General features: G+C 40.2%; 4 protein-coding genes across 9 annotated transcripts in view; 2 read left to right on the top strand and 2 right to left on the bottom strand.

Annotated features, from left to right (window-relative positions):
• The window catches only part of LOC109482458 (pre-B-cell leukemia transcription factor 1-like), a 58,420-nt gene extending 54,329 nt beyond the window's left edge, over window positions 1-4,091 (top strand). For all 5 annotated transcript variants that reach the window (XM_019785172.1, XM_019785171.1, XM_019785170.1 and 2 more), the window contains exons 8-10: window positions 1,457-1,557; window positions 1,970-2,101; window positions 3,844-4,091. In XM_019785172.1, coding sequence (XP_019640731.1) covers window positions 1,457-1,557; window positions 1,970-2,101; window positions 3,844-3,927 — 317 coding nt within the window. In that variant the 3' untranslated portion in view covers window positions 3,928-4,091. The remainder of the gene's footprint in view (window positions 1-1,456; window positions 1,558-1,969; window positions 2,102-3,843) is intronic.
• A 3,409-nt stretch (window positions 4,092-7,500) lies between these two features.
• LOC109482485 (coiled-coil-helix-coiled-coil-helix domain-containing protein 5-like) lies at window positions 7,501-9,152 on the bottom strand. Its single transcript, XM_019785210.1, has 4 exons — window positions 8,965-9,152; window positions 8,516-8,656; window positions 7,932-8,089; window positions 7,501-7,758 (listed from the first exon to the last, which is right to left on the bottom strand). Coding segments are annotated over exons 1-4 (336 nt in total). The 5' UTR covers window positions 8,967-9,152; the 3' UTR covers window positions 7,501-7,723.
• Window positions 9,093-21,426, top strand: LOC109482454 (target of rapamycin complex 2 subunit MAPKAP1-like). 2 transcript variants are annotated; one of them, XM_019785162.1, is made up of 11 exons: window positions 9,093-9,188; window positions 9,748-10,339; window positions 11,061-11,215; window positions 11,791-11,963; window positions 12,892-13,065; window positions 13,332-13,444; window positions 14,006-14,113; window positions 14,761-14,793; window positions 16,274-16,414; window positions 16,990-17,127; window positions 20,508-21,426. In XM_019785162.1, exons 2-11 carry the CDS (start codon window positions 9,985-9,987, stop codon window positions 20,702-20,704), a joined length of 1,587 nt encoding a protein of 528 aa, XP_019640721.1. In that variant the 5' UTR covers window positions 9,093-9,188; window positions 9,748-9,984; the 3' UTR covers window positions 20,705-21,426. The 2 variants fall into 2 exon arrangements, with proteins under 2 accessions (XP_019640721.1, XP_019640722.1); XM_019785163.1 differs by lacking the exon at window positions 14,761-14,793.
• Window positions 17,134-20,203, bottom strand: LOC109482461 (fibrinogen-like protein 1). Its single transcript, XM_019785175.1, has 5 exons — window positions 19,754-20,203; window positions 19,197-19,407; window positions 18,746-18,883; window positions 18,202-18,343; window positions 17,134-17,763 (listed from the first exon to the last, which is right to left on the bottom strand). The coding sequence occupies exons 1-5, from the start codon at window positions 20,093-20,095 to the stop codon at window positions 17,361-17,363; spliced, it is 1,236 nt and encodes a 411-aa protein (XP_019640734.1). The 5' UTR covers window positions 20,096-20,203; the 3' UTR covers window positions 17,134-17,360.
• Window positions 21,427-22,100: the final 674 nt, after the last annotated feature.

The raw sequence follows: 22,100 nt of genomic DNA, 5'->3' as shown, positions 1-22,100 counted from the left end.
CTTGTTACTGGATTTCCTTTCTTCACATCTATGTTGTGTCTCAGGTCAGGTTTCTGGCTAGTCTGTGGTCTAAACCCAACCGGTTAGGCTGCCCAGCTCTGATTGGCCGTGATCCTTGATGGGTTTACCAATGACATTCCCTCCTCCTACTCTCCAAGCAGCTTATTTTGTACCTGTTTTAGGCATTTTTATCAGGCTTTCTTTTCTGTTCTTGTGGTGGTATTTTTTTTTGGACACTGCCCTGGCAGTGATAATGTCTTCCCAAATTGATACTGCCTTGCAGCCACCAAAAGATCTGCTTGGAGATTACCCTCTTTCCACCCTCAACTTGTACTTTCCCTTACCAGTAGCCTGACCTGTGAGACTGCATCAACTGTGCTCTTCAGACGAGTCCATGGGCTTGTGTGAATGCAGTGTGGCTGTTTTCATCCTAGATGTATCAGGCAAATCTTTCCGTGTACTGAAAATCAGTTTAGACATGTATTAAGCATTTGAGATGCTTCATAGGTTAAAGAAGCTTGCGAACAAGTCAATTGTGGATGGTTTGATTAACTTGTGTGTGCCCGGGATTGAAAAAAATTAACCTCCAAGTCCCACTGGTTTCCTATGATAGCCAAATTTCCCATGTTAAGGGGCCATACCTGGTAATATGAGCCTATTGTGACTTGGTTTTAAGCCACCAAGAAAGGATGTGTAGTAGTTACTCCAATAACAGCATGTTGATTTTTGTGCAATCATTGCAATCAAAATCTCCATCCATTCTCTTGAATTAAGCCGTACAATGCATGTAAAAATATGATAGATCAGAAATATCACTTGGAGTGAAAAGCGTTGCCAACGTAGCACTGATTCTTCCCTGCCTATACCATCTGTCATCTCTATGGCAGAATAACAATTTTTAGGATTTGCAGTTGGAAAGGCAGCTGCTAGGGGGATTGCGCTATCTCACACAGGTTAAGAAGTTTTACAGTCACGCTGAATCTTCCCCAAATCAAATCGCTTGTTCTTAAATAAATCCTTACTCAAAGATCATGATTTGTACAAGTTAGTACTTAAAAATTAGGAAAACTTGAAAGTACTTTGCTTTGAGATTTAACAAAAATATATTAGTATAGTCCTCATACAAAGGTAGCAATTTACCGCTAAAAAGACAATGGACTTATTATTACATGTAATATATTAACTAAAAGATAATTTGATGAAGGTTAGACATACTGGTAATACAATACGCCAAAAAACAGTTACTCAAGCAACTGGATATGATATTGGAAACGGTCATTTCCAAAATCATATCTAGACCGTTTCCAAAATCATATCCAGTTGCTTGAGTAACTGTTTTTTGGCGTAAAAGATAATTTGTTCAGGTGCAGTACATATTTTTTTGTACGTACATGGCTCTTTCTCTATACACAAAACATGACCGTATTGGTTTTTTTTTTTTTGTTACCTGTTGTAGGGTTTGGACGGTCTCTCTCTGCCCGAGATCCCATGTTCATGGGCATGAACGGTGACCAGAGCTACTCCGCTGGACAGGTGGGAGCCAATGTGGAACAACAGGTGAGATCCCATGACAGGTGTTCATTGACATGTCGAAATAAGGCCACACCAAATTAATTTGTTGGTTCTTGGATTCGCCTCTATGTTTTTTTTTCTGATTTCCAAAAAAAAGAAAGATTCTGGTTCTGAAGCAACTCAAACATATTTTGCCCCCAACAGTTTCTTCCTAGTTGTTACAGTTTTTTCCATCTATCGATGCAATGGTTTGATTAAAAGTTCGAAATTCATTGTTTAAATAGTAACCCAGCCTTTTGTGTTGACTTCATGGCTCCTATTGTAGCATTTGGGGCTATGAAAGGATGCCTAGACCTTTTTTTTTTCGCCCGTCACTTCATGTTTGTTATGAAAAAATTTTGAATTGAATATTGTAAAATGCCTGTATTTTACATCTCTACATTTCTGCTGTCTCCAGGCCCAGGCCCTGAGACATGTGATCACCCAGACACGAGGGTACAACACTGAGGACAACACTCCCATCTCCCAGTCCCTGCCCTCATACTACCCACCCTCTACAGGCAATAACCACTCAACTATGCCAGACATGGTATGGGAACGGCTCCTTTGGCTATTTCTAAACCTTTTATTCTCCTAGTGCAGAGTACCTAAACCCACTTTTAGGTTCAGGTCCAAATTCAAGTCCAGAGGTTTAGGTTCAGTTCCAGACTTGTAAGTCCGAACCTACATGTATACCCATGACATATACAAAATTGCATGTTGGCAACCTTGCAATGTTGTGTTGGCAAAACTGTGGCCACATAACATTCAGGCCGACACTTGATGATGCCCGATGCCAATGTTTCCTTCATTTTGCAGCATAGATTTTGCAATCCATGGAAGATTTAAGGTTCTTTGGAATGGAAAGGGGTATTTCACATGTTTTTTTTTTTTGTAATAAGTCCAGAACTGGTTCTTGCATTTTAGGTTAGGCCTATATTATCGAGTCTGTACTCCTTTCAGAACCCACCGGCTGAAACAGAAGGGCAGGGCAGCAGCCCCCCTCCCCAGGAGAGTGCCACGCCCAGTAACCATGGCAACAGCAGCACCACTAACCCTGCAGGGGGTAACGAGTGGTCAGGTGACCAGGCCCCGCCCTCGCTGGAGTTCCCTGCCATCCAGGTCACTGCCGCTGTTGTCCAATCACAGTGCAGTGCATGTGCTGTCTAGATAAGCATGCCGGCAGAACGTACTGCGCCTGCACAAAACCCTGATCTTTCACAGTTTTTGTTGGTTGTTTGGTCACCGTTGCATCAGAATTTTGCCTGTTGCAGAGGACATCTTTTCCAACACAACATTTGGAAACTACAGATGGGATATTATATATGCAAATACGACCTTATATGAGGTGTTCTGTCAAAGTGCTATGCACAATGCATCACAGGTTTTGCGCAGGTGCAGTATGTTCTGGCAATGTGTTATCTAGATACAAGCTGGGCAGACCCTTAACATGCCATTTCACACTTTTCTTTTTCAGTGCTTGCAGTCACGTGTCTTGTAACAATTTTCATCAGTTCCCTCCTCACCTAGGACCCGCTCAGCCTGTGCCAGTGTGTTAAGATTTCACCTAATTCTTTTTTGTTGTTTAACAGGCTGTTGATGTTTTGCTTTGAGCAGTGCATGTTGATCACCATGCAGCTGTATTTAAACATGCTCACTGCTTTACACTGTAGGCCTTGGTAAGAGTTTGGACCCTCATCTTTCAGCACATCACATGCTGCAAGCTGCCGCCATCTTTACGTTTGCTTCAACACATTTTGGCTTGTTTTTGTTCAAATATGTAGTGAAAAGGTCATTGACCGAGAGTCTGGTGTCATGCATTTTATTCATCCTTACTTGAGCTTGTACACCATCAATTATTTCATGCTACATTTGTTTTCTTTAGCCAAGGAGGTTAAAAAGATCTGACAGGTGCTATAGCATTTAACAGTTTCCATGTAACTGTGTAGTGCTTGTAGTAAATGTTAGCTACAGAGGTGGACAAAGCCATCTCCATGTACATGTATAAAGACATTGTGAAAGCTTATGGCAATGTGATGATATAATTGTTGTCCAGTAGATATAAAAAGTAACTAGAAAGGTAACATTTGCAAAGCAAATGTATAATGTTTACCTCTGCATATCGTCTTACTTAAACACATTCATATATATGGTCAGACAGGAGTCTAAATCCCTCCTGCTATAAAATTGCAACATGATGTAACCCAACACTAGTTACCATGGTGACAGACGTCTGGTTCAGGTTTGGTAAACATAATTTCTAAAAGTCACCTTATTTTTTTTTCCTAATAGGGAATGAATGGCAGTGATGAAGACGATGATGATGATCAAGATGGAGAAGGATCCCAGAAAGGGCCAACCAATGGCAGCTCTTGATCTTCAGCCTCTTGTATCATGTTCAAGTTAGAACAATAAACGCCCACTGTAGGTGTATGTAGTACACTGGGGTTTGGACATTTAAGCTGTCTCTCACACTTGTAGTTGGATATGCAGGGTTCAACATGTCCAGTGACCTTATGTTGGCACAAGCATTGCATGACATGCAATTGTTTTGGGTGAAAAGTCCTCAAAAAGTTGATGGGATCCTAGTAAAGGTATTTTCCCCATGTAAGTCAAAATATCATATATTCAACATTGGCATGTAGAATGATACCAGCAAAAATTGTATACAGAGATCTCAAAGATGGCATTAATCAGAATGCACATCAAACACGTTCCTCCGTTTAAAGTTTGAGAATCTTTGCAGTTCAAAGAATGAATCTGCCCAAATTAGAGGTCAAATCTTGAATCTGAGTATGAAATAAAAAAACGAAGCATACTGCACTGAGAGGCAGTAACAATGACTTCCTAGATAGGACTGAAAACATAGGACTGAAAACATGGACTCCGAGACTTTCAGCTGTGAAAGCACAGAAAGCCACTCTGATGTGTGTGAACCCTGTTGATCTTGACTGTTCCTCTGTAACTGTGACAAGTGTTGAGGGGCATAGATGGAGCTGTTGGTGTCGCCACTGCCAGTTAGGAAAGGGACCAAGAGTGTGATGTAACGATAGCCGGGATAAGGACAACACATTTTAAAGTCTTAAGAAGGCAATCTGTAGATAGTACCACCTCACACTGGTGAAAGTGCTGTATGAATCGCTGTGCTTCACAATTACTGTACAACAGACATCCTACAAAACCAGCGTATCATTTTCACTATGAAATTGATCATTGCACATTTAAAACCTGTATGGGTTCCCACAGTAAAATACCAGTAAAACTGTTAGAAAATCCCATAGACATCTTTGATACCAGGGAGTTGTCACAAATTTGAGCAGGGAACAAAAAATGTTGGGTAAAACTGTGGACTGATGAATGGTGATGTGTCATGTGACCTGTTGTGACCTATGACCTGTTGTGCGTATGTGAGTTGTTACTTATGATGCAGTGTCAGGCATTAGTAATTGCTGTTTGCAGTTTCACATAGACAAGCTGATTCTCATATCAACACTTTTGAGACTTCATGAAAAATGCCTCCACTCCTTAGGGGTTGCCAAAAAAAGAGGCTGTCCAACATGCATGGCAATAACCAAAATAATCCTGATTCCCCAAACTTTCATGCCAGGTTTTGCAGAAAGTCATTGAAGCTTAAAGAAGCTATCAATAATGTCTACAATGAGACTTGGAATTACTTCCATTTCAAATCATTTGGTAAATGCCCACATGAAGATTACTTAATTACAGCTGTTGTACTTTTGCCCCGTTATATAGAATGATAAGGTAGGGATTAATTAAGAAGACATGATTTTGTAAACAAAACATTGGTAAATAACGAAAACCTGTCGATCATGTAAAATAACTGTCACCTTGTCAGCTAAATTTAACCATTAATGAATCTCGATGATTTTATTTCGCTGTGCTCACAAAGTGGGTGCAGCCAAAATTATGTACAAGAAATCTTTTAACCTAATGTTAAGTAAGTGTTGTATAGATAATTATGTAGTTAGGTAGACTCTCTAACCACGTAGTGTAGACCATGTGCTCCCAGAGCGTAGGAACAAACTAGGAATATATAAACTGTGCTCAATGTTTTACACGTAGGTCCATTTCTGTTTTTTAAATGCTTAATTTCTGTATATATGGTAGCAACAAATCAGAGAAAACCTATTGTCTTTGAGACAATGAAGCATTTCCCTCAGCCTAAAGCCAGGAGCTGGCTCTTGAACATTACTGGTAAAAGCATTTTGCACAGTAACCATTGATGAATACAAAGCTCTCACAGACTCTAGTACAAACTAGCAAGGTTAACCTTCCTTCTGTGGGTCCCTGAATCATATTAGTTACTGCAGCAGTTGGTACATATACCTGTAGAGAGTTATCTGAAAGTTGTTGCTACCACATGTACATTTTTTTTAAAATCTACATACAAGAATGGGTGTTCCCATCACAATATTACATATAATGTACAAAATGAATATCAGTAGATTGTGTAGTCCAAAGAAACCCCCTTTTCCCATGGAAACAAGGGTGGTTTCTTCTTGTATGGTTGTCTGAAGTTCACCTGAGTGTGTGTGTGAAAATGCCTGTCTTGTCAATGGACACAGCTATGAAACATGCAATGTTATTTCACTTGAAGTGCACTCATGATTTACAGAAGCAAATGCACAGTTTTTTGTTATGACTTAACAGTGAATAGTGACCAGAGCTTCGCTTGTGCCAAAGTTGAGTAAGCTAACCATATAAAAGCCTACATGTAATCTCCATTTAAACTGTTGAAAGTGACAGACAAACTGGCCTGAAAAAACATGGTTTAACCACAGTAGTAAAGTTATCCACGTTAGGCATTCTTTTAAAAAAGACGAAATGTTTTGACACACAAACTTAACTTTGTGATGCTAGGACTCAACACACTACAATATTTGGTCTATTGTGTTTATTTGGACAGTCAGACCTTTTTTCAGTCACTTTGTCCTTCTCTAAGATGATTTTTGGAAAGATTATTTCATATCATCAAGAGTTATGTCAATTTACACGTTTATTTTTTACAAACACATGAAGACCCTGCTAGGTAAAACGTGTTATGTTTGCTAAGTGTGATACACATGCATGTTCAACCTTTGCTGTGGTCTGTACTGTTTTCATGTATGAATGGTGCAACCAGGAATACGTTCCTGTCAATATATCAAAAGCAATGTACAACTTCAGCAGTGAATCTAGTTGGAAATCACTACCATGGTTTGTCACTGAGAGATGTTCCTTGTATGGGTTTACAATGTAACATGTACATGTATGTAGACTGTTACACCCGTCTGTTCTGGCACCCCTATGTAGAGACATAGTTAGGGATGTCGGAACATGGGCTTCCCCAGCACGTCGGCAGAATGTACTGCACCTGCGCGAAACCCATAATGTTTTGTGCATAACACTTCGGCAGAACGTCTCATATAAGGTCGTATTCGCGCACGCATATAAGGTTAACACTCTGTAGTTTCCAAATGTTATGTTGGAAAAAATATCTTCTGCAACAGGCAAAATTCTGATGCAACGTTGACCAAAAATCCAATGAAAACCGTGGAAAATGGGGGTTTTGCGCAGGTGCAGTACGTACGTTCTGCCGACGTGCTGGCTTCCCCCGTATGTAGAGCCAGTCTGCAGTACAGGTGTCAGTAGTGAAAGAGTGACTTGTGAGGAAGTATGTACTGTACATGTTATTATGTCTCTGTGTGTTTAACTGTTCATACCAATAAAGGCTGCTTGGAAAAGGCTGTTGTTCTTGCTTCTCAATTTATTCTTTTAAAAAATTACGAGGTACAGGATAAGTGCATACTGTATACAAGAAATGGCATGTACATTGAATTTTGAGCTAAATTCATAATGACAATTAGTATATCAAAGTCAAGTGTAACATCATACAACTCTTTAAAGTTCTGATTCCATTTCATTCTAATATGTCAGTTTTGTTTGGAGTGGATCATATGTAAGCATGATGTTCCTTTAAATCATGTTTTACCAGTCAGTCACTTAACATTGTGGCTAGGGCTGGAGCTTAATATCTGCCACTGTGCATTATGATACTTATTGGCTTTTACAAAATGATCACTCGGAACTGGACACATCTATAGTGAAGGTCTTGATTTTACTACATTTTCAAATATTACATGTACATAATATATTCTGTTGCAGTATCCAATCATGCAGCTGCTTTCTGTGGTGTGGGCATGTCATCTGGAACAGAATAGAATTTGATACTAGTAAATGAGAAAAACAAAATGTACATGTAACGTTAACATGTTTCTATAATTTCATTATCAGCACAACAATTCTAAGAATTAATTTAGGTACTATTTTGGGGGAAAAAGAATTACAGGAACTTGGATTGTAAACAGCATATTTCCTACCTTTGAGTTGCTGGTCAGATGCAGCGGAGTGTCCACAAGTGAAGAACTCCTGTAGTGCAGGTAGACACACCTCTACTTCACTGGGGTTGTTCCGTATGCAGTAGTCATACATCTGGAACTGCTTGTGACATTCACGCTTTATTCTCTGAATGGACGGGCTGTGGAAAACCATTTAATATCATGAAAAACAAGTCTGAAAGAATGAGTGTTCTGAACATGGCTCCCAGGATGTGCTGGCTGGGTGATGCAGTGCAATAGTGTCACCTGGTGACTCATAGCAGTACTGCAGAAAAGCACTTGCTATCACTCATCAGATACAGACAGACTTTTGGGTACTTTTATTTCTAACATACTATTACATAAATACTTGTTCCTTTGAATTTCATGGGAAAGGGAAGATTCTTTAATTATTGATACACTAGTATTATAATTAGCCTCTTCAAAGGCAAACATCACTAGTAATTTTGTAGTTAATATGTGGATTCAAATGAAAATCTTTGCAGGAGCCTGAAAATCATTGACAGTCTGAAAAACATGTTTCCATAACTGGACCATACTGCTGTGTAAAGAGTTGTGCTGCTTACTGTGTGGATGAGCAGTTGGAAACCTTTTTCTTCAGCTCGGCACATTTGGTCGGCCAGCTCTGGGGGTTGTCCTGTACACAGCTGCCGTAGGCCTCCAGCTCACTGTGACAGAACTTAGCCACTAATTCCATCACAACATTCCTAAAATAAAGAAAATGACTCATTGACAGAAGTATGTTACGTAATTTATATTACACAAAATATATTATTAGCTAAGGACAGTTCACGTTACTTACATGTCTAGGACATAGATCTATCAAACCACTACTGTAGAACAAGAAAGAATGGTTTGCGCAAGTCCTTGGTTAACAACATCGTTTCTTTGGTTTTGCTGCTTGGCCATTTTCAGTCGTTGAAATATAAAAACATACATTACATGATCAATACATGACATAAATGAACACTATGTAACGTTATGCACTAACCAAAGCGAGCGAGGGTTTACTCACATTTTTCGATAGTTGAGGTAGCTAGATAGTCAAAGATAAGATGCTCTATAACTCCTATTCGTCACTAACACGGATGAAGATTCCTTAAGACCCTAAATATCCAGTACAAGTCCAAGGACACTTCTCAAGAAAAAATTCAACCTCCACGCGGATCTGGCGACCTCTGACCTCTAACAGCTGACCTCGTTTCTCAAACAAAAATGGCGGCGGTGCACCAGGAAAAAGTGGGTTTCTCTTTTGTTTTCCTCGAATTTCTCCATCTTTCCGACACGTAAAACGCTGTCTGGTAATTTCCATCACATAATAAGAACATACACTTGTAGTTAGAGGTATGAGATAGTGTGGTAGTTGTAAATACGGCGTGGAATGGGGCTTTGAGAAGAGTGTTTTGTGTGACAAATATGGGTGTGTAGGTGGTGACAGGTGACAAGTGTTGACATTGCTTTTGTCGTCAGTTTTTTATGGGCTTTTGATTTGTTGCCTGCTTGATTGAAACGAGCTAAATGAAAGAATGAAAAGTTGGTTAGAAAAATGCACGAATAACGTTCTTCATTTTTCCACATGTCTTAAAATTTCTTTTAATCCGGCACGACGAGAAAATAATATGCATTTGAATTCAATTTAGTTCACAGCTGTTCCAAATTATGTATGAATAAATTTAAAACCAATTTTCAAAATTCGTCTCAACTGAAATAAATATGGGTTGAATATCTCACGTAATGAAGTCTTAGATTTTGCATGGACTTATATATATGATGTGACGTCTTTTTGTTTGAACACCAGCTTTTACTAGGTATGGAGTTGGGCCAGGTCAAAATTTGACGGCATCAACTGACGTACCAGACAATCCCACCAACATCCTCATCCTGACTCTCCTACTAAAAATCACCACAATCATGACATGAAGCTGCTCCAACAACAGGACACCCAGATATGATGCAGCTGTCATGAAATCAGCCAGCTGCTTAGGTTGAAACAAAAAAATCCCCCGAGGGATTCAATCTTCGGCTGGATTTCAGGATGGCGTTTATAGAGGACCCTGCGTTTGTACTGTCGTACCTACGACAGGCTTTCATAACCAGCGACGACACGGGGATGTCGGAGATGGTCCTCGTAGACGAGGACATCGAACACTGGGACAGCATCAAGCAGGAGCGCGAAGGCACGCCCAAAACCAGGAGCACCAGCGAGAAACCGCAGAACCTGGAGTACGGAGACATTTCTCAGTCGTTTGACATCACGGCCTCCAGTCTGGACTGGGGGATTCGCAGACGGACCAACACGGCACAACGTCTGGAGAAGTTAAAGAAGGAAAGACAGAATCAAGTGAGATGTCGGAATGTACAATGGAAGGAGAAACCCGTAGATATGTCAGGTATGTACTGGGGGACTTAATTTTCTTCCTGCTGAGGGAGCTCTTCGGCACCTTATCTGTATTGGTAACAGAGCTAGCTAGGCGATAGAGGGCTGGTTAGGCCACACCAGTTTAATTTGTTGGTTCTCGGTTCTCATTTTTTTCTGATTTGCAAAAAAAAAAGATTCCGGTTCTGAATCAACTCAAATATGTCCATATTTTGCCCCCAACAGTTGAGGAAAGTCCTTAGGTTTCTTCGTAGTTGTAAAAGTTTTTCCATCTATCAATGCAGTGGTTTGATTAAAAGTTAAAAATTCATTGCTTAAATATTCATGACTTCATGGCTCCTATTATAGCATTTGGGGCTATAATAGGATGCCTAGACTTGTTTTTAGTTTTTTCACCCTGTGGCTTCATATATTTTCTGAAAAAATAGAGAACCAACAAATTAAATTAGTGGGGCCTTATCTGGTTGTTTCAAACAGAAACAGAGAAAGTACTAGAATACAATGTTAGAATCAAAACATATATTTTCCTCAAGGATATAATTTGTTTTAACATTTTTCTCATTTTATAGTGACTGAATATCTGCAATATTTTATGTTTTGTTGAGGTTCTCGTAAACAGTTCCATGTAAGTTACATTATATAAAGTGTTTGATATATATATATATAGCCTGTCTTAAGAGCACCCTTAGATTGCTGAATGTTGAGTAACCATCGGTTCTGTACTCCCTCTGCAGCAGAAGAGATGGCAGGAATGTTTGAGAAGAAGGACCTATCAGAGAAGAAGTCAGCTGCTGCCCCCCAGAAGACATCAGTCCTGGCAGAACAGTTAGAACAGAGTCCTGTCCTCACCAACAACCCATTTATCGAGTTCTCCAAGTTTGATGGCAAGGTAGGTGGAAAAGTCAGGAAGTGAAACACCATTGTTCAGAACTTCTCTATTGTTTGTTCCAATCCATGTGCCACTGATATTGTGTGTTAGGCCATGTTGATTTGATTATATGGATGACACCCTCTTGAAGCCCCAAAACTGATGCGAGCATGCGAATAAAAAAAAGTTAGACAAAAAAAGTTACTTTCATTATGAAACCTACATGGTCAAGAAGATAGAACAAATTACAAAGAGTATGATATGGCGAATAATCTACTCTTCAAATTCATTTCTTCACATGTTCGTCTTTTTCGTTTGATTTTGGCATTCTACGACATTGGTATCATTTTCCAATATTTTTGTTTTGCAAGTTACGGTATACTAGTACGTTTGTATATTTGCTCATTTTACAACTGTTGTACGATTTACAGTATGGTTGAAAACTTTTTTTTTTTCGAAACAGCCAAAAATTCATGTGTGCACAGATGTCATCCATATCATCAAATCAACATGGCCTTATGTCAGAGAAAAAAATGACTAGTTCTCTTATACCAAATTTTCCATGATTGCATATTCTTTGTACACTTGTGATCCAGGGTCATGTAGGGTCAACTGCCACCAAGAGAGTGGATATCTTCCTCACCATGACAACGGGAAAGGAGCGCAATTTCCCCCTCACCGTGGTCGTCCTGGCAACTGCCCGTGTGCAGGACCTGATTGGTCTGATCTGTTGGCAGTACACCAATGAGGCGAAGGAACCCAAACTTATGTATGTACACAAAGTTTTCTCAGAATGGATTGGTCTTTGGATGGATGGATGGATGGATGGATGGATGGATGGATGGATGGATGGATGGATGAATGGATGGATGGATGGATGGATGGATGGATGGATGGTAAAAGAAGGAAAGAATGAGTTCCTAGTGAATTCTTTCATCAGTGACAACTTTGGAAGGATAAGGATACTAACCTCCAAATTTTCGATGGCTATCAGTCCATCTTGTTCACGGAGTGGCCTAATCTCGCGAGAGCGCGAGACTAGGCCCGAGACTTGCATCGGTCTGTCGGGTCCCACCCCCCGCCGCCTCCCTCCGAAGTAGGGGTAAGTAGGTCTTGGGGAGATCAAGTGTGAAGAGTGCGGGGAGGTTTACGTTGGTGAAACTGAGCGGTCACTGGGGGAAAGGACTTCTGAACACCAAAAGTCATTACATCAGAAAGACTGCAAATCAGCGTTAAGTCAACACCAACTCCAGGCTGGTCACAACATCACTACCAGGCCCATCTCTGACATTATTGGAATCATAGACCAAGAGTCTCGTAACCCACATAGGAAGATTAAGGAAGCGGTGCACATACAGTTGGAAGGTGCCAAGCTAAACCGGACAGAAGGTTGGGAGCTCCCCAAGACCTACTTACCCCTACTTCGGAGGGAGGCGGCGGGGGGTGGGACCCGACAGACCGATACAAGTCTCGGGCCTAGTCTCGCGCTCTCGCGAGATTAGGCCACTCCGTGAACAAGATGGACTGATAGCCATCGAAAATTTGGAGGTTAGTATCCTTATCCTTCCAAAGTTGTCACTGATGAAAGAATTCACTAGGAACTGTATCTATACGTGACAAATGAATCTCTTCAAGGAAAGAATGAATAATTTTTCAACAGATTGTACAAATTTTTCTTTTAATTTTCCTTCTGACAGAGAGAATGTGGAGGCATATTGTCTCCACATAGCAGAAGATGATGGAGAAGTGGACACAGACTTCCCTGCACTTGATGCTAAGGAGCCTTTTGCCAAGTTTGGCTTCACCACACTGGCCCTGGTGGAGAAACCTAAGGACAAAGAACAGCAATCAGAGATCATGCTAGTCACTGTGTAAGTACTATATACTTACATGTACACATATTTATGTAACTACTAATGGTAAAGCAATAGAAAAGGTGAGCTAATGCTAAAATGTTTGTCATGGTTCTAATAATATTCCCATCTGAAATGGTCTCTTCAGTACTGGCATCAAGTTATTATTGTGAGCTCAGCATGATAGACAAATTGTACTTTGATTGTACATGTACATGCACATTGTCTATATTCAGTCACAATAACTTGTAATCCTTACATTCTGTGCTTCCCCTCCCCCCCAGGAATGTCCCCCACAGTGGTTTCTCCCGTATCCAGGTGGAGTCCCTGGGCCTGACGATGAAGGAGATCCTCCACAGGGCACTCAAACGGAGGAAGGGCAGGGTCGACCCTTCAGGTAATGTATATACACCTGATGATGTGGGTGTAGATGTAGAAGTAGTGTAAGGCCTACGAAAAAAAATGTTGTGTTTCCTGTTTCAGTCCTGAAAAAATTAGGGTCTGTAGGTAGGGATTATCTTTTTTTCTTAGACTTTGGTAATCTCTAGTGATCCAACTTACATGTATACAATACACTTTAACGAAGTAGAACTTGCATGAAGACACTTGTATTTTCAATGTCAATGGTTGAAAACTTATACAACATTTCATCACTCATCAGCTGTTAGATCATGGAGCTAGAAAAGATTGTTCAGCTCGAAAAATTTATGTCCCTTGCAGGGGTACACCCCAAAAAAGGGTAGGGTTGGCAGTTTTTTCTAGGGTCAGCTGGGAAACAGGAAACACAACAGTTTTTTTTTCTTAGGCCTAATGAAGATACTCCAGACAGCCATGAAACTACAACTGCAACTACTACATTAAAAATCAACCTTCGGTATGTTTCAATGGCATGTTTTCTTAACACACACTTGATGTAAATGGTTGTTGAGTTTGTTTGTATCGTCTGTCTCTGGTTTAGGTCCAGACTATGTCCTAGAGAAGCAGTCCCAGCCTGGAGTGTGTGTGGACTTAGACAGTACACTGGAGAGTATGAACACTATGGAGTTCTGTCTGGTCAGACAACACAGTAAGTACATTATAGTATAGTCTTCCTCACTTCCCACTAGCAATGAGGTCATCTAGTATAGTAGACTTGTAGCTAGCTCATATCATTTCCTGTATTTGTTTCAAAGGGACTTCATAGAATAAGCAAGTTCATTGTTCCAACTGTTCACTATCTTGTTGTCTTATTCCATCATTTTTTGCAACAATCAATACAAATTTTCTACTCTCATTGTGGAAAAATTAGTTCAAGCATTAATTTTTGTTTGTGAATTTCTAACAGCGACCTTCTCAAACTCAATTTTGCATGAAGGGACATACATTTACATGCAGAAAAATATTTCTTACCAATTACTTTTAGGAATGTAGTATGTCTTAGATTTAGATGCTCTTGTCTTTTTTCTATCTATGACCATCTTAAAGCATCACCTGATTGACTTGAGGATACTGTTGAAGTTTGCTTCTTGCATGTCTGTTGTAGTTTCTTCAAGGTCTTCTTTATAATCTCCATGCTTAGGAATCGTTTTATCTAGGACAATAAGGATGTCATCCCTAGGTAATAGATGAAGAGATCTGGTGGTGTATGTTACTGTTATGTGTTGAAAGCCTTCCCTGTATTTCCACCTGTACTCTCTAATGACTAGTATCTTCCCTTGGCATGTATGGCACCAGGAACCCACGGCAGGGCCAAGCGGAAGGCACATGGTAGTAGTACAACCTCGTACATGTAGCTCTGTATTCACGCATGGCATGGCATGGGCATGGCATTCAAACATAGTTACCAAACCTTCTTATCTTCCTTCATTGTTGTTTAAAAGAATTGCAGTTTTGACCTATCAGTATCATTCGTACCATTGTAAACTAAAGGTTTGCTTTAGTTTTTCAACTAGAAATGAAACGATATTACATGTATAATTTTGATAACTGAGAACAAGAGGGTTTGGGACCAGAATGTTTATGAAAATTAATCCTAATCCACAAGATATTGTATAAAGTCACTGCATGGCAAATAATACAGCACCATGCATGGCTACTGGTAATGTGTTCGTATTGTTGTAGTTCAAGTGTTGTATTTGCACAGTATGTGGAGAATAAGACACAACTTCATGTATCCTATTATGATGATATAGGAAGAGTTTTAAAAAAAGAATTAAAAAAAGTGCCAAAGGCTGCCAGTGTAACCCTATTCTAAGTCTAAAGTTTCGGAATCTTACAACAAAAATATTCGCAACACACAGCAAAATTTTATAAGCATACAGTTCTTGTTTCTGGTAGTGATGAATTTCAAGCCTTTGGTACTTTTTGGCAAGGTACATGTAAATGCCAACTTGATGGTAGACCTGAACTGAGAGAAGACTTATCTACATGTGTATCTACTAGACAGTATTTGATCACTTGATCTAAGGAAATAAGTGCATTAAAATCCATTCCTTTACTTCAAGTGGCCCTACAGAAATTTACAGACTTACCCAAGTGCAACCCAGTTCTTTACCCCTTTGAGTTTTACAATGAAATGTGCAGAACATAGATCTAGAGTCCACACCCTGTGCAGACATGTTGACTGTTCATCAGTTCTGACATGCTTGTTGAGAAGCTTCCGCATGCTGAACTCCTCACAAACATGCTAAGCATGCGCCTCAGGTGTTATTTCTCTGTAGTGTAGGTAGTCATACTGACCTGTGTCCTCTCTATCCTTCTTTGCCAACCGTTCAACTTGAAGTTCCTTGTGATGCCCATTGTTTTCAATGTTCATGTAAGTTTCTATTAAGATATCTTGGCCAGCGTGGTTCCGATATGTGATCGTCATTGGTATGGTATACTACTGATGTTGATTTCATGTGATTTTCCCTCTACCTACTTGATTCAAAATTGTCTCAAGCCCCCCTTTTATTATATAGTTTTCTCAAAAATATAGTCTCGCTTTGTTTCATCTAAACAAACAGGTTTAGAACACGTCTACTAACACTACTGCTCTTTTAATGTTTGTGCCTAACAATTTTGAGAAATGTATGATTGAAAATTCTATAGATATTGTACAAAAAGCATAAGATTGGCTTTTTTTCACGTTTGATAATGTATATGGTGAAATCACTGCCATTGATTGGATACTGTGTAGAAAATAACGAAGCTGAATTCATATGTCCGAAGAGGAAGAAAAGTGTTTATATCTGTTGTTCATTTGCAGGTACCCGTGGTGAGGTTGAAGAAGAGACAGAAGTGAACAGAAACATGTCTGAAATGGAGGCCTCCCTCAGCAGTCTTCACTACAAGTCTTACCGAGTCAACATGTTCACTAAACTTAGAACAAGCACTATCATTCAACTGGGTAGGTCTTTTATAGACAACATGTTCACTAAACTCAGAACAAGTACAATCATTCAACTGGGTAGGTCTTATATAGACAACATGTTCACTAAACTCAGAACAAGCACTATCATTCAACTGGTAGGTCTTATATAGTCGACATGTTCACCAAACTCAGAACAAGCACAATCATTCAACTGGGTAGGTCTTATATAGTCAACATGTTCACTAAACTCAGAACAAGCACAATCATTCAACTGGGTAGGTCTTATATAGTCAACATGTTCACTAAACTCAGAACAAGCACTATTATTCAACTGGGTAGGTCTTATATAGTCAACATGTTCACTAAACTCAGAACAAGCACAATCATTCAACTGGGTAGGTCTTATATAGTCAACATGTTCACTAAACTCAGAACAAGCACAATCATTCAACTGGGTAGGTCGGAATTTTTTTAATTCGCCCACGCGCTTTAGTTTGGAGGTCTTCAGAGGATGTCATTCATAAAATTAAATCAGTGTGGCCTAACATCAAAGAACATGAGGCTGGGTAGAACACTACAAGTCATTTTGAAACTTCTTCCCCCATTTCTAGGTGTATCCGGGGAGAAGATCGAGATAGACCCGCTAACCCAGCACAAGTCCACAGCAGCGAAGTTCCTGTCCAAACAGAAGCCTGTCTCCTACGACGCAGACCTGGTCGCAGCCTGTGAGGTCACTGATGACAAGCACGGTGAGAACCAATCAGAGGGACTGTTACTTAATTGAATTAACTTGGATGGATATGTTCATGAAAGTCTACATTTTGTGACAAGACAATACACCATGAGTATAGTTTTGCACCTTAAAAATGGAATCAATTTGCGTAATGAAATAGCTGATCTACTGCAGTGAATGGTAAGATATGTTGCAAGTTTGAAATCTACCACATTTCCTTTTCATGTGCATACGTGTGTTTACCACTGCCTACTGTGTAGCAGGGGCAATCATCATCTTGACTGACTTGAGGGAATATCGGTTACCCTTCCACGGGTTCCACCGTATCCCATAGTCAAACCTGTGGTCCCAGGGACCATATTCACTGTAGTATTGCCCATTCAAGTTGGACCTCTGACATCCCTTTGCATAAGAGTAGTACCACCAACCCCCCCTCTTGTCACTCCCACAGTCAGTGTCACTACTTTGGAACACCCTGTTGTGGTGAGTGAGGTCAGCGTGGATCTTGTTGACAAACCCGTCCCCCGCGGTTCCGTTGTAGTTCCCCACGCGCAGACGGTATGTCTGCGACTCGTCTTCGATCAAGAAGCGGTCGTATTCTGCGTAGGCCACCTCGTTGTCCCAATCCTCCATCTCAATCCTGAGCTTGTACCTACAAAAATGGCAGAATGTAAGCTTAGAAAGCACTTGACAACAGACTGCCCATGTCACCGATCTTGTGCCCTTAGGGAAGGCACTTAACACAACTTTCTCACTTAACTCAGGTGGAAATTAATACCTAGCTTAGGTTAGGGACGTCCCTCGGATAGAACAGTAAATGGAGGTCCCGTGTTTTGGGAGAGCCACACCCCATGCACGTTACAGAACCCACCGCACTTATCGAAAAGAGTAGGGGACCTTCTCGGTGTGAGTGGTTCAAACCTTACAGTCCGGTCTTACGCAACTTGTACAAAACTGGTGTGTTACACCTAACGGCAGTTTACCAGTTATGCGAAACAAACAAAGACTCTACAATATAAGATAATTTAATGACAGTCTCTTTCATGGTTAGAGTATCTCCTTTTGAGGAAAGTTCAAAGTTTTTCCATACCTGTCCTGATTTGTGAGGAGGTAGATCTTCTCATTGCCCAACCAGAACTCACGGTTCAGGTGGCCAAAGCCGTTCCGGTACTGAGACCAGTTTTGTTGAAAGTCAGTGAATCCGTCCTCCCTTCTTTGGATCACAGTCCAACCTTAAGAGAGAAGAGTATAATGTTGATAAAGGAAGACAACCTGTGCAGGTATTTCTGCTATAAAATGTATGTCTTAACTAGAAAGGTACAAATGTAACGATTGTAAAGCAAATGCACAATGTTTACCTTCGCATATGGTCTTTCTGTTAATTCGTACTCAAACACATGCATATACACATGTATATGGTCAAACAGGAGTCTAAATCCCTCCTGCTAAAAATTGCAACATGATGTAACCCAACACTAGTTACCATGGTGACAGACGTCTGGTTCAGGTCATTGACCTTATTGGTTTGGAGAAGAAGAAGAGGAAACAGAACAAAAACTGTTTCTTTTGGTAAACATAAATACATTCTGAAGACATGCATTAGTTATGACTGTTAATAGTGTAATCAGTCCTACCTGTGTTGTTCTGCATTATGCAGTACACAGGGAAAGGGTCAGGGGGAGCTGTTGGTTTGGGAACAATGCTTGACACATCAGGATGGATCATGTACACTCCACTCTGGGTGTAACCTTCCTGGTAGATGTTTGAACAGTCTGCAATAGATTACAGTAAAACAGCATGAAAAACCTGTAGATGTATTAAGTTTAATATTTAGATGCCAGGGATTCATTTTTGGCAATAGGTGCACTGATGCATCCAACCTAAAAAAACTGGGTGCACAAAAAGAATAGCAGAATGCTAGCAAAAACTAATTACATTTCATTTCTAAAGAAAAGTACTACTACAATGATTTTATTATTTTGTGAGTCCTAGATGCATTATAGCAAACTCATGGGAATTCAGAAAAATTTATAATTTTTTTGAAAACTGTTTATTTTTTTACCAAAAGATATGCAGAACTTGTACCTTTGGGATATTCGCCCAGGTCTTTGGTATTCATTATCCCACGTTTCAGAGTAGTTTCCGTCTTGGCCTTTTCTGCCACCAGCATGCCCAGAGTGTTGTTAAGAGACTGTACGTGCAGGGTGAGGGTCTTCAGGCTGGCAGTCAGTTCCTCTTGTTGTTCCTTTAGCAAAGCTACATCTGCAACAGTACCTTTGTAGTTCGACTTTTCAACCTGCAAGGTAAATAAATACACATAGGGTTTGGTACAGGGTCCATGTACTGTCTTCTGATAAGCAAGCAAGAAGTATATACAGGTGACCACTATAGACACAATTCTTAATGCTTACGTCAATGGGAAAAATTCAAGGGGCCAGCAAAAACTGACCGCTATGGCCAAGTGACCACAATACAAAGGTGACCGCTAGTACAGGTTCGACTGTACATTGTAGTTGAAGTAAATGCTAAGACACAAGCAGTTAACTTTTATAAAGTGTCTGCATATCACTACTAAAGGTAGTGTGCTAAACTCTTTTACTCACAAATGATTATCTGAGTGTAGATCTCTTGTGGCCTCATACCTTATTGTCCAGACCATCTGTCCACTTTTCCACCTGGTCTATCCTGTCCTCCATCCTGCTCACTGCACTGCCGACCTGGTATTTCCAGTCGTTCAGAGCGGCCACCTCCTTCTGGACCCTGTCCAGCTGCCCCTGCCCCAGGGGCTGGTCTGACGTGGGGACAGTGAAGGTGTAGGAGCACTGCCCAGGTTTGGCTGAGGGGGAAGTCACTTGATGCTGGTGGTCAGACTCCAAGGCATCCTGTCTAGCGCCTTCTTGTTCTATAATCATCCCGTCCCTCCCTACATGTGCGTTTGCTTGCACATGGAGACACAGCAAGAGAATGAGATAGATGCCAGCCATGGTTGTGGGTTGTTTGTCTGAAACTACCAGAGGGGGTTTGCTTTTTAGACTTTGGCCTGGCCATGTGTACAGGCCAGTTTGGTGTTTGATTTGCAGAGCTGAATAGCAAACGAAAACAAGCAAAAAATCCGCAAAATAAAACAACATTGTTCCCCGTGATGGCGTCACTGATGTCCATGTTCAACGTTCAAGGGGTTACTGACAGACAGCAGTATTCAGTACAGGTGGTCACTATAGACAAGATTCTTAATGTTTGTGTCGATGGGAAAATTATTTATGGGACCACCAAAAAGTGACACATTGGCCAGTTGAGGTCACTTGTATAGGTTTGACTGTACTGTAGGTAAACATGACAAGCCACAGTACTAAAGACGGAGCAAAGAATTCACTGTCTTTGCATCAACCCCTGCAGGTCGGGAAACATTCCGCCTGACGTATCAGAGCGGCAGCGACTTCAAGCACCACGACTTTGAAGCCTCCAGCTCTGTGGCCTCCGAAGTCGTCACCAAGATTAACCACATCCTGGAGCTGCGCGCCAGCCCAGTCCGCGCTGACTACCTCGCCTTCAAGGAGAGGAAAGCAAGTAAGAAGCACGGGCTGTTGTCATGAGGGAAGGGACTGTCATAGGAAGACTTTAGACACTTGCATTTTCTTACAAAAGATTGTCTTAATCAAAGCAAGAATAAACATCTTTTTTACAACATTTTGTACAATCTCTTAGCTGCAACGTTATGGCTTGTCTGTTTTAGATTCTGTGCTTTTGTTCCTGAACCTTTAGTCTGTTACTGGCTGGCACCAGAGTAAGTTAGCTTCGACTGTAAATCTGTATTTCATGTCTGCATTGAATGTTTCTGTGTCAGAACTTGTAGCTAATTGATGCATACAACATCAGTTTGTTCTTAACCTTCTCCTACTGCCAAACCTGGCAACCGATACAAATCTGGTGCCAAAAGGCTACCTTAACAGGTTGTAGGTTACATGCTTCTATTTGGGATACAAAAACAGGCTGTTGGCACAGCCAATCATTCGAGAGATTACTGCAGGAGACATTGAAAAGAAACTGTTGTATATACTGTACATGTATGTAGGTTTTTAAGTTGTGGGGCCAAAATTTCAGCCAATCTATACATGTTTTAGGAAATTCCATTAGTATACCTGAGTGCAGTATGTTGGTATCATTAGCTGCGCTTGCATTCAATTTGTAAGAATGGCCTCGAATGAATGAATGAACACCAGTCTGAGTTGTTCCAGAAAAAATTGGGAAAGAGAGAACAAGACAAGAGAAAAAAGAGAGGGGGATTATTTCGCCATGTTTTATATAATAGCAGAGTTAAATAAAATGACAATATGGTTTGGAGGACTGAAGCAGTGGTAATGATCTACATACTTTTTTTCTGAAACAGCCTCTGAAACTTTTTTAAGGTAGCCTGGTCAGAAGTCTTCAGATCTTTATTCTGGACAACTTAAGCTTTTCATGACAATACATGTATTTGTACTGTGGTTTTCATAAAAAAAAACTGCAATATAATGGTGTTGACAGCTATTCTGCATGGCGATTGGTGCATTTAGTCCTTTGCTATGGCATTCCTGAAAGTTACCTACAACTCCAACACATTTTTCATCAATGCACTTTGGAAACAATGACATAATCGCACCTATTGCAATATTACATGATATTACAATATGACTGACTGTCAAATACAATGTACATCTATGAAATACTCCATTATTTTTAGAAAGACATGTTCAGTTGGTTTGCAATATGTTTAATTATCACTGAAGTGTAGTTTGTATGGCCAGCTCAGGAACAATTGTTGTAATGAATTTAGACTTATTTATTGTAATTGTTGTTCAATTGTGAAAGTGTTGCCCTGTTCATAAGATGGTTTATGTGAGATTACAAAGAGAAGTTTATGTGTCACATATGTTGTCCCTTCTTTCACTTTTTCATTTCTTTCTTTAAAATGACAAACACAAAAGGATAATCTGCAGAAATGAAATGAAA

Source organism: Branchiostoma belcheri, unplaced genomic scaffold (assembly GCF_001625305.1).
Source record: "Branchiostoma belcheri isolate BF01 breed outbred unplaced genomic scaffold, Haploidv18h27 scaffold6, whole genome shotgun sequence".
In the NCBI taxonomy this organism is placed as follows: domain Eukaryota; kingdom Metazoa; phylum Chordata; class Leptocardii; order Amphioxiformes; family Branchiostomatidae; genus Branchiostoma; species Branchiostoma belcheri.
The sequence above is the reverse complement of the archived record's forward strand: the minus strand, read 5'-3'. Positions and strand labels throughout refer to the sequence as shown.